At 41.8% G+C, this 17421-nt stretch overlaps 1 protein-coding gene across 1 annotated transcript in view; it reads right to left on the reverse strand.

The window, feature by feature from the left end:
• The window catches only part of SLC18A1 (solute carrier family 18 member A1), a 39733-nt gene that overhangs the window by 18347 nt on the left and 3965 nt on the right, over nt 1-17421 (reverse strand). Inside the window, exons 2-4 of the mRNA XM_060102496.1 lie at nt 4454-4647; nt 2170-2363; nt 463-820 (exon numbers count right to left, since the gene is read on the reverse strand). Coding sequence (XP_059958479.1) covers nt 463-820; nt 2170-2293 — 482 coding nt within the window. The 5' untranslated portion in view covers nt 2294-2363; nt 4454-4647. The remainder of the gene's footprint in view (nt 1-462; nt 821-2169; nt 2364-4453; nt 4648-17421) is intronic.

The raw sequence follows: 17421 nt of genomic DNA on the forward strand, positions 1-17421 counted from the left end.
GCATATAAACAAACATGCAAATTTACCTGTTGGCCAGGGCCCAAATCCTCTTTTCCAGAAAAGATAAATAACCTAGTCAGAAGGCATATCTTTCTGAAACATGAGGATAATCCTAAACACAAGCACTAAGAAGCCAGCACTCTATTCTGCAAGAGGCCTGTCCTATTTCTACCATTCCCCTATTCAAGCCATGTTCCAGGGCACTGAACTAATACCAGTAGTATACTTCTGTTCCCTGGTTCTCTTCTTGGTAATCAATAGTCATTACATCACTAAGAAAATCTGAAGCCCAAGTCATTTTATCAATATCATGTTATCTTTCCCAAACAGCTGACCACCCTGGGGTGCAGACAAGTGAGTTTTCCTTCTTTATCCCTTCTAACCACCTTTATGATACCTCAGCCCATTCTCTTATGTCTGAGCCCCTGAGTACCCTGTGGGGCACTGTACCCATTGAGATACCTGTTGGTGAGAGGCCCCACGAATGGGTTGACCAGAAGTTGCATCAGAGCCTTGGAAGCAAACAGAAGCCCAACCCGTAGGTTCTCTTCCTTCAAGAACTCTGTGCCTTGAAAGCAGTTGTTTTCATGGGCTGGGATGGCTTCGGTGACCGGAGGGGGGATGGTGCCGGGAGTGTCACTTGTCCATGCTATGCCACTGGGCACACTTTCTTCGATAGCCAAGGTGTTGTTTTCAAAGAAGGAGAAGATGGTGGGAAAGGCAGAAGTGAGGGCAGGCTGGGAAGCTGTGGTGGGCCCAGAGTACAGAGACGTGTTGACTTTGAACTCTGTGGCATATAGGTAGGTGGGCACAATGGGCACTGAAAGTTAAGAAGAACAAGTAATGAGGGCTAAGGACAGACTGTCTTCTGACTGCTAGTCCATTCAGGGACATTACCAGGAGGTCCAGACTCATGCTCAGGAAGGCGTCTAAGTGACATGATCTGAGGCCTACTCAAAGACGGTGCCTGCCTGGGTTACCCTAGTAGCTCAAGTACCTGAATTCCAACCATCATACAATTGGTCCTCATTACTCATGGATTCCATATTGGCTAATTCGTCTACTGGCCAACGTTCGTAATCACAAAAATCAATGCTCACAAAGCCACCACGGGTTTTCTCAGACATACATGCAGAGAGTGTGGAAAACAGAGTCATCAGATGCTCACTTTTGCAGCTGAGGGTGAACAAGGTGGGCTCTGCCTTCTTGTTTCACTCTCACACGGAGATGCAGAGCATGGGGCGGGGAAGGGCAGAGAGGTGCAAGAAGCTCCAGCTCTGGGGCCAGTTGGGAACAGCCTGAATCCCAGCTCAGCACCTGTTAGTGGGGTCACCTCAGGCAAGTCACTTAACACCTCTGAAGTTCGTTTTCCCTTTTGTACAGAAAATACAATCTACCAGGATGTGTTGTTTTTAAGATTTAAGATTATAATCTATATGGTGTGTGTGTGTGCGTGCACACACACACACATATGTATGGGGGGGCGGGGGGGCGTGTGTGTGTGTGTATTTCCCCGAGGAGAAATTATTTAGTATTGACTAAATCCAGTGTTCACAGAAAATTTATAGAGCATAACACCATAAATAATAAGAACTGACTGCATTGGATTTATAATTTGTTTCAGGAAGATTCTTGTTTAAAAGCATATATTTTACCCAGAAGGGGAAACATGGCGCCCATTTATATACCAGCACAACTGAATGTAAAACTGAATAGACTACCAACTGAAAAAAAAGGACTGGGAGGGCATGAACCACAGGAAAGGTAGGTTTTGATAAGAAGTTGGATATCCATATAAAGTGTGTTATTTTGACAGGGCAGATAAAGGCAACACGGTGAGAAGATGCTGACAATCCCAGAGGGCACTTGGAGTCATTAGCGCCTTAGGAAGAGAGTATGGGGAGGAAGAAGAGTATTGCCAGTTGTGGCTCCGGGTCAGCCCCTTAGATTCGGGCAGATGCTCTCTGAACCTCTGGGGTCTTTCAGCAAAGGTTGGCAAGCTTCAGACTCCATTTCCTGCCATTTCTTCCAATCCCCGGCAATCTTTGTGTTTTCAAGCACAAAAAGAAAAATTCTCCAGTCCATTCACTGCTGAATTCTAACAGGGTATGTGCTGTCCTCTGGGAACCAGAGCAAACTAACCCCCAGCGCCAAGCCCCCCACACGTACCCACCACAGTGAGCAGCATGTTGTCCAGGAGCAGAGCGACAAACACCACCAGCAACACCAGCTTCCGGGACTCTCTCCCCTTCTTCAGCAGCCACTGAGGAGCGTCCAAAGCTGCCCTGAGCATGGTGAGGGCGCCAGGGGTGGCTTCTCTGCCAGGTTTTTAGGGAGGATCTGGGAGAAATTCTGGAAACTCACTATTAAAATGAAAAGTACAAAGAGTTGCAAGTGATAGGATGGTATTTTTGTTTGTTTGTTTTTGTTTGTTTATATTTTATTGAAGTATAGTTGATTTACAATGTTCTGTTGATTTCTGCTGTTCAGCAAAGTGATTCAGGTACACATATATATATTCCTTTTCATACTCTTTTCCATTATGGTTTATCACAGGATATTGCATATAGTTCCCTGTGCTGTACAGTAGGACCTTGTTGTTTATCCATCCTATATATACTAGTTTGCATCTGCTAAGCCCAAACTCCCAGTGATAGGATGGTATCTGAACCTTTTCCTTGCCTGCGTCTCTGTTACTTCTTATACATCTGAATAACTCTACCTTGTTCACAGAATGCCTTCCAAGGAAGCATTGCTGACCGACTTTTTATATCTGAAATTCTACCTCACACATTAAGCAAGTTCTACAGAGATCACCTAGCTCTATATTTCTCAAACATCAGACATTTGCCCATCACCTCAGTAGCTTATGTCATATCTGAGGACTATCTGTATTGTTATTTACTTAATCTTTTCCTCTAAATCCACTCTTTTTAAAAACTGAAATACTATCATTTAAAAAGATAACTTTATGTGCCATGCCAAAAAAATAACTGTCTATGTCTAGGTACCACCCCAAAATAGCTCATGTGCCACAAGTGTTACCTGTGCTGCTCACTGAGAAACACTGACCTAGACCAAGCCTTTCATCTCACAGATGAGAAATCTGAGATTCAAGAAGCTAAGAGATGTGTCTCAGGTCCCACAATCAGTGTCAAACTAGAACAAAATCCCAGGGTTCTTTTTTAACTTGCAGGAATGTTCCCCACCATCTTCCCTTGCTCTATGGTACTAGAAACACACCTATTTTTTTTGTTTAAGCTATAAACCCCTGCTCAGAAAGGTGTGCTACTCTGTGTAAGTAAAATACTAACTCTGATGATTCGTTTTCTACTTAGGATTTCATGTCATTAGTCAGCATTAAGTCAGAGTACTTTGTTAGACTTCAGGTAATAACAGTTGCTGGGAAGGATTTCATTTTCTTTTATGTTGTTTCTGTTGTAGTATCAACAATTCCAATCTTATAAAGTTTAAAATAGATTACTGTCATGAAACATATCAGGCTCTAAAAAATGTATACCCTTTGATTTGGAACCTATCTTAAGGAAATAATCAGAAATGCAGCCAAAGATTTATGTGTAAAATGAATAACTGTTGAATTATTTATGTTAGTGATACATTTTAAATGTATCATAAAAATGATACATTTGAATGGTGGAATATAAGTAGCTCTTAAAAACAATGTTTTCAAATAATTTTGATGACTTAGAAAATACTCTTAATATGTTAAGAAAAAAATGATATTAGATTGTATCTACAGCTTGACCTCAATTATATAAAAAATAAATATATGTGCACCATTTTAAAAGACTAGACTAGAAAGGTACACCCACAAGTGTCAGCTATTATAATCAATGACAAATTATCTTCTTTTTCCTTTTCTGTAATTTTGAGTTATTCTATAATTATAACTACTTTAATAATACAGGAACTAAACAATTTTAAATGATTATCATTGGGGTTCAATATCAGCCTCAAATGTTGGAAGTATCCTAGCACTGAGCTACTCTGTTCTAAGGCAAGGGCTGGAAGAACACCATCCACACTACAGTTGCAAGTGACCAAGGGGTACCCATGGAACCAAATTTCCAGATCAGTTTTAACCAGAAAATGCATGCAAACTCATTTAAGACCCTTCATTTCTCTGTATATAAGGAAAAGCTATATCTAAATACAAACTGAGTTAGGATATATAAGAAATGCATACATAAGAATATAAGAAGAGTTTAAAAGAAAAGCAATGGAAAACCAAAAGATATAAAATGGAATAAAATAAGTTCTCTGAGGACAGACCAAAAATATTCAAGCAAACAAAACCAAACCAAAACAGCAAACCAAACAAAACCAGAAATCTGTCAACAAATCAGTAGTAAACTTTAAAGTCATAATTCTCTTTTGAGAGACACAAATTACAAGGAAGGATTAAATGTGTCCAGAGAGAAAAACATCTTACCTTAGAGCTCACCTTGTCCAAGGTACTCAGTGAGGTACTGGCAGCTGTTAGCAGTTCAGCCGGGACTCTTCTCTGAAAGTGGATGTGCTGATGGATTTATTGCCACCTGTTATCTGGGGATGTCATGTGTGCCTTTTGTCCACAAAGATTTAATTGGAACCTTAGCTCCCTGCATCACAGGCAGGAAAGCAGCACTGAAGAGGATAAAGAGAGGGGAGAAATTATCCTAAATAAAGATGAACTGGGCTACATCATTTTTCATTCATGTTTATCTATCATCAAACACATTAACTTTTGTCTGGGTCTGAATACAAACTGGAAGACACAACGGAACAAGGGTACGGTTCCTCTCTCTTGTTACTTAGTCAAAGAGGCTCCACATACCCAACTGCTTTGGGGAAAGAAACAAATCTTACAACACCTGCAGGACCAAAAACAAAAGAAAAACAAAAAACAAACAAAAAAACTATGCATATTGTTCTCAAGTATAAAAACCCAACACCTATGGTCTCTGTGGAAGCACGGATTGTGCACTTCCATCTTTATATCCCAATACTAGCTCAAAGCCCGGCATGTGGAAGTCTCCAGTAAATAATTCTTGTATGAATGACTGGATGGATGGTTACATGAGAGAGTATGGCTCATTGTGGAATCTTCGAGTGGCCCTATAGATCTATACACTCTTATGATATTAAGAGTCATCAGTGGGGCAAAGAACATAAATAATTTACAAAAGAGCAAATGGAACTATTGAGCAGAGTAGCAGTGGAGACTTCCTAAATGTGGAATTTGTAGCCCCTCCTAATTGTCTTAATTAACTTGGGAACTTTCAAGTTCAGGCTTAAAAAAAAAAAGGAAAGAGATTTAAAGGAACCCTGGAAAGAGAAATAGGAAGGAAGCAATAGAAATAGGAGGAGGGGAGTGTATGAGTTTGCTATTGCTGATATAACAAATTACCACAAACTTAATGGCTTATAACAACACAAATGTATTATCTTAGAGTTCTGGAGGTCAGAATTCCAAAATTGGTCTTATTGGGCTAAAACTCAAGGAGTTGGCAGAGGTGCAATTCTTCTGGAGACTCTAGGAGAGAATCTGTTACCTTGCCTTTTCCAGCCTCTAGAGGCCACCTTCATTTCTTGGCTCAGGGTTCCCTTCCACCTTCAAAGTCAGCAGCACAGCATTAATTCTCTCTCTCTCTCTCTCTCTCTCTCTCTCTCTTCCATTTAACTCTCTATCACTCTCTCTCTTAGCCTCTTGTCTCCCTCCTTCACTTAAAAGAACTCATGTGATGACATTGGCTCATTCAGATAATCCAAGATAATCTCCCCATCTCAAGATCCTGAACTCAATCACATCTGCAAAGGCCCTTTACCATGTAAGGTAACATATTCACAGGTTCCAAGAATATGGTGTGGACATCTTTGGGGGTAAGGAGGGTCATTATTCTGCCTACTGCAGGGAGCATGGCATACGGGCTCCCTTACACTCCTGTTGCCTGAGCCTCTCTGAAAAGAGGGCATTAGGGCCAAAAGACAGCAGAGCATATTAATAATAAAGACATTTACAAGATTCTGGGCATAAGGCAGTGTCATGCTGGAGCCCAGATGATACTTCTACCATGATGCCCTCCAGCCTAAGTACAGCTTTGGTAGTCTGAGGTCTCAGGGCAGCCACCAGTAAAGCAAAGCTGTGTGTAGAGAGCAGTAGCAGCAAAGAGCTTGTGTAGAGCATCTCCACAGGGAAGAATAAACTGTTTGGAGAGACCACCAAACTGCAACTGACCCATATAGTTGGAAAACCATGGTTTAGAGCAGCGGTCCCCAACCTTTTTGGCACCAGGGATCGGTTTCATGGAAGACAATTTTTCCACAGACGGGGCCGGGCCGGGGAGGGGAGATGGTGCTGGGATGATTCAAGCACATTACATTTATTGTACACTTTATTTCTATTATTATTACATTGTAATATACAATGAACTAATTATACAACTCACCATAATGCTGACAGAAGGCAGAGTTCAAGTGGTAATGCGAGCAATGGGGAGCGGCTGTAACTACAGATGAAGCTTCACTCAGTTGCCTGCTGCTCACCTCCTGCTGTGCAGCCCGGTTCCTAACAGGCCACAGACCGGTACCGGTCTGTGGCCCAGGGGTTGGGGACCCCTGGTTTAGAGGAGCTGAGGGCCTGAGAGACCATGTACTGGCTAAGAATCATCATACTTTGGGCATTAATAGAAATCATAGCACCAATAATAATAGCTATCATTTACTGAGCCCCCCACTACACAGCAGACATGTTTCTACTATATGCATATATTATACATTATATATATTTCAGTTAACTGTAACCATGCTAGTATTCACAGGCTGGCCAAGTTTGGAGTGTTCTCATAAATGCCCATCACTGTTAATAATCACAGTGTTGTCTATCAGACAGAACTGAGGTCTTGGGACTTCCCTGGTAGTCCAGTGGCTGAGACTGCGCTCCCAATGCAGGGGGCCCAGGTTCGATCCCTGGTCAGGGAACTAGATCCCGCGTGCCACAACTAAGAGTTTGCATGCTGCAAATAAAGATCCCACATGCCACCATGAAGATCCCATGTGCCACAACTAAGACCCAGTGCAGCCAAATAAATAAATAAATATTTTTTAAAAAAAGAAAAAAGAAATGAGCCCTTATCTTCCTCCTGTTTAGTTTTCCAATGTAAAAGATAAATAAATAAATAAGGACTTCCCTGGCGGTCCAATGGTTAAGACTCCATGCTTCCACTTAGGCGGGGGCGGGGGTTCAATCCCTGGTTGGGGAACTAAAATCCTACATGCTGTGTGGCACAGCCAGAAAATTTTTTTAAAAAGCTGGTGTGAATATGGGGAAATGTAAATTCATATACACTATTAGTGTGCAAATAGATACAATTCTTTTAGAAAGCAATTTGGCTTACTATCCCTTGTCTTTCTTTTTTTCTTCCCTTTGGAAGAAGTTCTTTTTTTTTTTCTAATTAACATATAGTTAATTTACAACGTTGTGTTAGTTTCAAGAGCAAAGTGATTCAGCTATATATATATATATATATATATATATATATATATATGTACTTATATATATATAATTTTTCAGATTCTTTTTCATTATAGGTTATTACAAAACATTGTGCTATACAGTAGGTCCTTGTTGTTTACCTGTTTTGTATATAGTACTGCGTATATGTTAATCTCAAACTCCTTATTTATCTCCCCCCCAATCTCCTGTCTTTCAACTTATAAAATGTCCATATCTTTTAAACCTAGTAATTTCACTTCGTAGGAGTCTAAGAATATAAAGTAAAATAAGGGGGGAATATCACAGGTACAAAATTTTTATCAGCAGTGAGGGAAAAACTGGAAACATCTCAAATGTCCAACTGTAGAAAAGATTTAAGAATATGGGTTTGAAGGACTACCATGTTGCTGTTAAAACAGAGAAAAAAAGATTATTATGGAGGCTATATATCAACCTGGAAAAAATTATATATGTTTATACCTAGATATTACAATGGAAAGTAAAAAGTAGGGTATAAAACTTCATGTAAATTCACAGCAGCATTGTGCACAATTGCCAAAAGGCGGAAGCAACCCAAATCTTCACTGGTGGATGAATGGATAAACAAAATGTGATATTTGCATACAGTAGAATATTATTCAGCCTTAAAAAGGAAGGAAATTCTGACACATGTTACATGGGTAAACCCTGAGGACATTATGCTAAGTTTAATAAGCCAGTCACAAGAAGACAAATATTGATTTCACTTATTTGAGCTAACGAGAGTAGTCAAATTCATAGAATCAGAAAGTAGAAAGGTGGTTTCCAGGGTCTGGAGGGAGGAGGAAGTGAGTTTTTGTTTTGCAAAAGCTGAAAAACATCCAGAGATTGGTTGGTTGCTCAACAATGTGTATATTCTTTTTTTTTTTTTTTCTTTTGCGGTACACAGGCCTCTCACTATTGTGGCCTCTTCCGTTGCGGAGCACAGGCTCCGGACACGCAGGCTCAGCGGCCATGGCTCACGGGCCCAGCCGCTCCACGGCATGTGGGATCCTCCCGGACAAGGGCATGAACCCGTGTCCCCTGCATTGGCAGGTGGACTCTCAACCACTGCGCCACCAGGGAAGCCCAACAACGTGTATATTCTTAATGCTACTGAACTGTCACTTAAAAATGGCTAGGGTAATAAATTTTATGTTATGTATATTTTACTACAGTTAATGTTTTAAACTTTATGTGCATTGTCATTATATATCTCTAAAGATTCCACATACATAAGACAAATGCACCTAAGTTACATTAGTGGTTATGCTAAATGGCAAAAATTAGAGGAGATTTTTTATTTATTATCCAAATTATAGTGGAAAAATTTTAAAATAAAAAGTCACCAGTAAAAGTAAGAGCTTAGTCTGTGTGTAATTAGACTGGTAGACTCTGAGCCCCCAGGACTAATGATTTCTAGCCAGAGCAGCCTGTTGAGAACAGTCTAGAACTGAAATGGACCTTAGAGGCTCTTTGACAGTGGTTCTCTTATCACTCCAATTAAAGTGGCTGGAACACAGCATCCTCAGACAGATAGCTTTTTTCTGCAGACCAAATAACACGTAGAACCTAACTATACTTACATCTGGCTGCAGCTGATGTGGCCTGCCAGAGTAGATGGTCCCGTGACCCTGACACACAGGGTGTTGTTTCTCCTTGCTTCCTCTTTCTCTTGCTGTACAAATATTTAACAATCAGTTCAGACTTCCTCTTATATCAAGAATATGTCAGCATTCCAGCCTCAGGCTGGAGAGGTTTGGTTCCTGTCACAGGAAGAGAAGGCCAGGGGATTTCTACATTATGGCTATCATCTACATGGCACTGTGGGCCCTGCAAGAGGGATCTGTGTCTAAAAACCTGGGGATTGCTGTGTCTCGTAAACTGAGGAAAGAGCTTGTTTCAGATAAAGGGAAACAAGGTGCTTTAAAAACCAAACTCAAAATGAGCTGGAACCTCATTGAATGTATTGTAGAGCAGCGGTCCCCAACCTTTCTGGCACCAGGGACTGGTTTCGTGGAAGACAATTTTTCCATGGACCGGGGGTGGGGTGGGAGGGGATGGTTCAGGCCGTAAGGCCAGTGATGGGGAGCCATGGGGAGCCGCAGATGAAGCTTGGCTCGCTCGCCCGCCGCTCCTGCTTTGTGGCCTGGTTCCTAACAGGCCGCGGACCGGTACCGGTCCACGGCCTGGCGGTTGGGGACCCCTGTTGTAGAGAACTGGTGGCAAACTCAGCAATAAGTAAGTAGACTGGAGATGGGGTACCAGCATCCTTTTACCTCCCCACCGGCAAACCAGCATCCTTTTACCCGCAGGGATCTTGAGGAAATGCAGACTTGCTTATGGAGGTAGCAGACTTAGAAACATTTAAAGCCAAAGAAGATACCGAATCTGCCCCTGAGAAGCCAGCTTCTTTATCCCTAGAGCCAGGTCCCTTCAAACTCCGTCTGGATTTCCTTTGGCTAGGGCCACCAAGGGGAGCCTGCAGCTGTCCCATTACAATGTAGAACTTGGTAGGAGGATGCTCATGGCGGGTAGGACTTGCCCATGGGGGACTCTTCTGGCTGTGGTTTCTCACCTGCTACCTTAGTCTTTTTCTCTGATTCTTCAGTACGGACCTAAGCCTCATGTCCACACGCCTGGCTATCTGGACCTCTCTACCTACTATCAACACTCCTTCATCCTTTCTTCCCTGGTGAGGGCTCTCCTTTCTAATTCTTTACTGCCTCTCCTTATGTCATTTCAAACTCCTCCCTTAACTAGCAAGTTTCAGCCTGGCCATCTTCCCCTGATCATCAGAGGGTACCATCTCGGCCTAGTTTGACTCAAGCCTGCTCTGCTCAGGACACACAGCCTCAGCTACATTTACCAGCCAGCGTCCCCACCTCCTTTCCTTTAGTGCCCACTGCAACTATGCAGGGGGGACAAAAGGATTATTATGGGATCATAATCATCTGTGTGCAATTTTTGAAACTTGTAAAGGACTATAGAATTTAAAGAATCTTTCATTCAATAAATAAAAATAGGGACTGCCCTGGTGGTCTAGTGGTTAAGACTCCACACTCCCAGTGCAGGGGGCCCAGGTTTGATCCCTGGTCAGGGAACTAGATCCCACATGCCGCAACGAAAAGCTCCCATGCCGGAACGAAAGATCCCACATGCCGCGATGAAGATCCCACCTGCTGCAACTAAGACCCCACGCAGCCAAATAAAGAAATAAATATTTTTAAAAAAGAAGGAAGGAAGGGAGGGAGGGAGGGAGGGAGGGAGAGGGAAAGAAAGAAGGAAAGGAAGGAAGGAAGGAAGGAAGAGAAAAGAAAATGTTAAAAAAAAAGAACTCCAAACAAAACAAAACAAAACAAAACAAAAAGAACAAGACTGGCCAAGAGCCAGATGCAGAGATATAATATTTTACGACACTTGTGATGTTTTCCCTTGAATTAGAGTTATCTGCTTCTAGACTGTAAGCTACTCAAGAACAGGTTTTTGTCTTCGTCATCTTTGTATTCCACACAGCACCTGGCATCTTGCCCAGTAGAGATGCTCTCTAACTATTTGTTATTGTTACTGATGATGATAATGAACATTCTTGCCTCTCTAAGCATTAAGACTGGCTGAGGTATTGGAAGTCCCCCTCGAAGGAGACTTGTACTTTCCCAGAGCCTCACTGCTTAAGAATGGGAATAAAGAAATTCAAACTTCCATTAGAAATTCAGCTCCCAGGTGGCTTCCCTGGTGGCGCAGTGGTTGAGAGTCTGCCAGCCGATGCAGGGGACACGGGTTCGTGCCCCGGTCCGGGAAGATCCCACATGCCGCGGAGCGGCTGGGCCCGTGAGCCATGGCCTCTGAGCCTGCGCGTCCGGAGCCTGTGCTCTGCATCGGGAGAGGCCACAACAGTGAGAGGCCTGCGTACCGCAAAAAAAAAAAAAAAGAAAGAAAGAAATTAAGCTCCCAAACCTACCCATCCCTGACTGTGTGAGCAGAATTCCACAGGCAGGACTGAGAGTTTTAAAATCCACCACTAACCCTTAGAATCTTAGCCTCAGTCATGGCTTCTTAGTAACTTTCATTAATAGACTAGAATTGGAAAATCTACCATCCCACAAACCATTGATCAGACAGCCTGTGGAAATGTCCATGACTTTAGTGGGATATGAAAGGCCAGTGGTAACTTATCATAGGAACAAAGGCCATGTCTTCTACAAATATCTTTCTATAAATACCAGGAAGCAGAGAAGCACCTGAATTAGCAGGGTTTGGGTCCTGGTTCTGCCATTTACTAGTCGTGAGACTTTGGAGAAACTACCTAACTTTTCTGTGCCTCAACTTATAGAGTTTTTGCTAGCTTTACTAATTTATAGAGTTCCTGTGAGGATTTAGTGAGAAAATTAACAACAAGCACTTAGAAAAATGCCTGTAACATCATAGCGCATAATATTAGATCCTATGTACTTATCAGAAAAACAGTAATACGTTGACTCTGCTCTGACTGAATTCCTCTAATTGTTGGGGAAATATCCAAACACTAAGTTCCCTAAAATAAATTCCTCTTCAAAATGTACTATTCACCATGAACTGCTTCAGAGCTGTTATGTCTTGCTAACCATGAGAATTTATGCATCTTGCTCAAGAAACACATGGGACATGCAATAGTGCTCCTCTAATCCAAATTGGTCCCAAATTCTGTCTAACCAAAAAGATCTGCCTTACTGTGGAGACTAATCTGACCTCGGTAAATCCTAGCTGACCCTTCTCTTACCAGTTAGACAATGTAGCATGTCATCCATGCTGTTTTACATATTCTCTCTGTCAAATCATGTGTGTTAACCTTGTCTCTACAATTTAGCCTTTAGCTCCTTAGCAACATACTTTACAGTAATGTCACCTTTGCTTTAAAGATGTGACACAAGACCAGAGACACTGTCTGCCTGAAGACACAGGGCTCGGCCCAATGTACTTACTACTTGAGAGTAAGAACATGCCCTCTAGTTCTTCTGAGGTTTTCCAGGGCCTAGCGCGATGCTGAGTGCATTATCAGTGCTCATTCAATATACATTTCTTTTTTTTTAAATTTATTTTCAGCTGTGTTGGGTCTTCATTGCTACACACAGGCTTTCTCTAGTTGTGGCGAGCGGGGGCTACTCTTTGTTGCGGTGCGCAGGCTTCTCACTGCGGTGGCTTCTCTTGTTGTGAAGCACGGGCGCTAGGCATGTGAACTTCAGTAGTTGCAGCACGTGGGCTCAGGAGTTGCGGCATGCAGGCTCTAGGGCACCAGGGCTTCAGTAGTTGTGGCTCGTAGTAGTTGTGAGACTTTGGAGAAACTACCTAATTTTTCTGTGCCTCAACTTATAGAGTTTTTGCTAACTTTGCTAATTTATAGAGGCTCAGTAGTTGTGGCTCACGGGCTCTAGAGCGTAGGCTTAGTAATTGTGGTGCACGGGGTTAGTTGCTCCGTGGCATGTGGAATCTTCCCAGACCAGGGCTTGAACCCATGTCCCCTGAGTTGGCAGGCGGATTCTTAACCACTGCGCCACCAGGGAAGTCCCGATATGTATTTCTTGATAAAAAATGTCATTCAAGCTTTCACTGCACCTTCCCAATGAGTACATCCTAAGTAAGCAAGGAAATAAGGCCATTTTCTGGCAATGGTCTGACTGATGTTGAGACAGTACAGCCACATTGACATGACACCTTAAGGAAAAGTGGAAATGATCCAAATTAGAATAAATCCTTAGAATTTTTCCTGAGACTCCCAGATGTTCCAAGTCCAGCTTGTCCCCAGGTCATCTTTGCAACTAAAGAGGGGGCTTCAGACAGACCCCAGATCAGAGCTCGGGTCTTGGATTCTCATTTCAGATCATCAGAAGCCCCCACCTGTCTTCGAAGTAATTTGGTCTTCCAAAGTTCCCCTACATGGGGATAGAACAGCCCATCTGTAACTAGCCTGCATCAGAGGGAATCTTCCAGACTTATCCTAATGTGTACACAGGTGACAGAGCCAGAACTGGGCAGCTAAGGAGGCTATAGAGCAAAAAGAAGCATGGCCTTGGGCTTCCCTGGTGGCGCAGTGGTTGAGAGTCTGCCTGTCGATGCAGGGGACACGGGTTCGTGCCCCGGTCCGGGAAGATCCCACATGCCGCGCAGCGACTGGGCCCATGAGCCACGGCCGCTGAGCCTGTGCGTCCAGAGCCTGTGCTCCGCAATAGGAGAGGCCACAACAGTGTAAGGCCCGCGTACCGCAAAAAAAAAGCATGGTCTGAAGTCTAGGTAGGTTCGATTGTCTTCCTAGTCCTGCTACTGCCTTGCTTCTGGAACTTGGGACATCACTTTACTTCCCAGAGCTTTGGTTCCCTCATTTGTAAATTGGAGAGTTAGGGCTAGTTGATGCCCAAGGTCTATTCCGAGTCTAACAATCATAAACTAGTCTTAGAGGTAAAACAATGAGCTCTCATCGAATGTTGACTCTGTGTCATCCTTCACTACTTTCTTTGCCGCAAATTCCTGCCAGGTCTCTGCCATACAGAACTTTTCATTTGCCTGACCACACGCTTATTTTACCACTAGTTGAAACTGCTGCCTGTTAAAAAGAAAACCATAACATTTTAAACAGAAGTACCTTAATATATCTAATTTTATTTCTGATTAAAAAGTGTCATGTAGGATCATACCAATAAAATGACAAATATAAAGAATGCAAAACATCCCATAACTCACAGGTAGATACTGGTAACATCTATATATGTTTCTGTCCAATAATTTCTCTAAGGGTATATGTATACCTATAGATAATAGAGATTATACTGTGTATGACATTTCCTGTAGAAGTTCTACTCAATACTGTATTGTGAAAATTTTTTCCATGTTTAAGATATTTTTCTGTCTGTCCTAAAGTCTGAGTCATATTTCAACAAATAAATGCATCAGCATTTATCCAACTGATTCATTTTGTCTGGAACATTTGGGATGAGAAAGGGCTATCTTGATCTGGCAACAAAAGAAAGTCTTTGACAAAGGGCACCGGAGTTTCAAGACACTTTTTCCCACTACCAGAGAATGATACAGCCAGCACCTGGTAAGGGAACTTCCAGCCATTGGCCTCTTCTTGGGTTTATATGTTTAAACATTGCACTGTTCACACTTAAGCAGTCATGTTCTGATCATAGGGGGCCCTCTGCTGTCCCCTTTCTTTCCACAACACATTAGCGACCCTAGTGACAATGGAAGTAACATGAAATAGAACAAGAGATCTCAGTTTTCAGGAGGTCGAAGTATAGTTTCCAGCCTATAAAGCTCACTCTGCATCTGATGGTCAGAATTAGAAAATATCCAACACAGAAAGAGAAATAGAAATATATATATGAATTAATTAGCTTCCTTTCCCATCTCATGCTGAAATTTTTATGTTGATGATCTTACACTGGTTTATGCCTTGTTACATGGAAATGTACAGACCTAGTGATTTGATTTGCTGTGGTTTGTCTTCATAATGTTTTCCTTGATGAGGATTTTCCAGCAAATGAAGAAAGACACACATTATATGGGGAAAATTAGGTCACTGGCATGAGCTTTTCTTCCCCTGCCTTTCTATAATTTTCTTCCTCTTAATCATTTGTGAAAAAGAGTAAGTGTTTGCATTTCTGTTTGCACTGTTGATTTCTGGAAGCCTTCTTTTAAATTCTTGAGAACTCTGGCAAGAAATCTTCCCAAATGACATATGGAGACTCAGAGACAAAAGGAATTGGGGATTGGCTCCGGGTCACTCTGTGCTTAAGTGGACAGTCAACACTGAGACTGGGGCTGGTGACTCTGAGTCTCATGTTCCAACCACATTCCCTGCTGCTGAGGCCAGCTGGTCTTGCATTCTTTGGGATAAAATAAGGATAGGATTTCAACAAATAATAAGAGGACAGTAACCAGTATACAGTCTGATAAGGTGAGTGTTCCTTAGGAAAAACCCTCCATATAGAAGTATAAAATTAGTAGAGAACTGTTCATGCTTAGGAAAGGAGAACCCCATTTGCATTCATCTACTAGATACTCATTATGTATTATGTGCAAGTTACCTTGCTAGGTACTATAGTCAGAAGACACAAGATAATTATAAGATATAGTCCCTGCTACTTCCCTGTTAGAGTAGTGGTTAGGAATCCGCCTGCCAATGCAGGGGACACGGGTTCGAGCCCTGGTCCAGGAAGAACCCACATGCCACAGAGCAACTAAGCCCATGTGCCACAACTACTGAGCCTGCGCTCTAGAGCCCACATGCCGCAACCACTGAGCCCACGCACCGCAAGTACTGAAGCCCACGCACCTAGAGCCCGTGCTCCACAACCAAAGAAGTCACTGCAATGAGAAGCCCGTGCACCGCAATGAGGAGTAGCCCCCACTCGCCACAACTATAGAAAGCCCATGCGCAGCAACAAAGACGCAACACAGCCAAAAAAAAAAAAAAAAAAGATATAGTCCCTGCTTAATACAAACTAGTCAGGTAGCTATGCCATTTATAAAGCTCTTAGAAAAGAGCCTGACACATAGTCATTAATATGTACATGATTGATCAAAGTATACAATAACAATGCTCGTTAAAACATATTTAGCCCTTGCTATTTGCCACTTTGCAGTAATCTCTTTTAATGCTTATAACAAGCTTATAAAAGAAGGTAGTATTATGATCCTCAGTTTGCAAATGAGACCTAGAGACAATAAACAAACAAATTTTTGTTCCAGATCATAGAACTAAGAAAACCAGGACTTCAACTAAGTTGTCTGGCTCTAGAGCCTCTTAAACATAATACTGTATTCTACCCCTCCCCCAGGTGATGCTCTCTGTGTGAGTGTATGAGACTGGACATTTAACATTCTAGAACAAAAAATTAGGCACCCCCCACCACAAAGCCCTGCAATATCAATTATTTATATCACTGCACTATGTCTTCTGATTATTAGCAGTGTACAAAAGTGTTGCAATAGGTCTATATCTGTTTTAGCTCTTTTCACTCACTATTATTTTATATAAATAGTTCCATACACTTAAATTCCACTAGCTTATACATCATATTCATGCCAGTAGCCATTAAATATAGAACCCTTGTCTAGTTCATTATTGCTAGATATTTAGGTTGCTACTTCCTTTTCACTATGATGAATAACCATATTGCCATAACAAGCTATAAACATATTCCTTTGGTTAATAATCCCATTATTGAGATTGCTCAAACAAATTATTGGATCAAGCACCATGAACAGTGCTGTGATCCCCAACCCACACCAGGTTGCTCTCCAGAAGGACTGGCCAGTTTACAAAGCCAGGAGAAACATGCTGGTGCATCCCTTAGTCCCTAATCCTGCCAATGCTTAAAAAAGGAACCACTGGGTTAGTTTTGCTGATTTAACAAATACAGTAGAACCTCACGCTGTTCCAGTTTGAATTTCTTCATTATTAGGGAAACTAAGATTGTTCCATAATTTCCTACCTATATTTTTCTATGTGTAGAATATTTGTTTTACCCTTTGTCTTTCTTATATATTAAGGAAATACTTTTTTAAAAACCATGAGGAACAGTGTATAAATATTAATCCTCTAAATAACTGAGAAATTCTCATATTCAGTTTCACTTGATTAATATTTCTGAATTACCTCAACTCTACACAGATACCATCATAGGACCCTAAGACATTATAAAATAAAAATAACAGTAATTGTCTAAAAAGTTGGAGATGGTGCCAAGTAATAGCAGATATCGGACAGTACCTTATAGAAATATGATTCTATACATGGAAATACCACTTTTCCAATTACTCAGTGATGCTCAGCTATTTTGTTTTCTTTAAGTTTCAGGCTCCTGTGAGAATCTGACAACAACCTACGGGTCATGTCCATGAAAGATACCCATATGCATACATTTTGC

Source organism: Mesoplodon densirostris, chromosome 6 (genome assembly GCF_025265405.1).
Source record: "Mesoplodon densirostris isolate mMesDen1 chromosome 6, mMesDen1 primary haplotype, whole genome shotgun sequence".
Taxonomy (NCBI): Eukaryota; Metazoa; Chordata; class Mammalia; order Artiodactyla; family Ziphiidae; genus Mesoplodon; species Mesoplodon densirostris.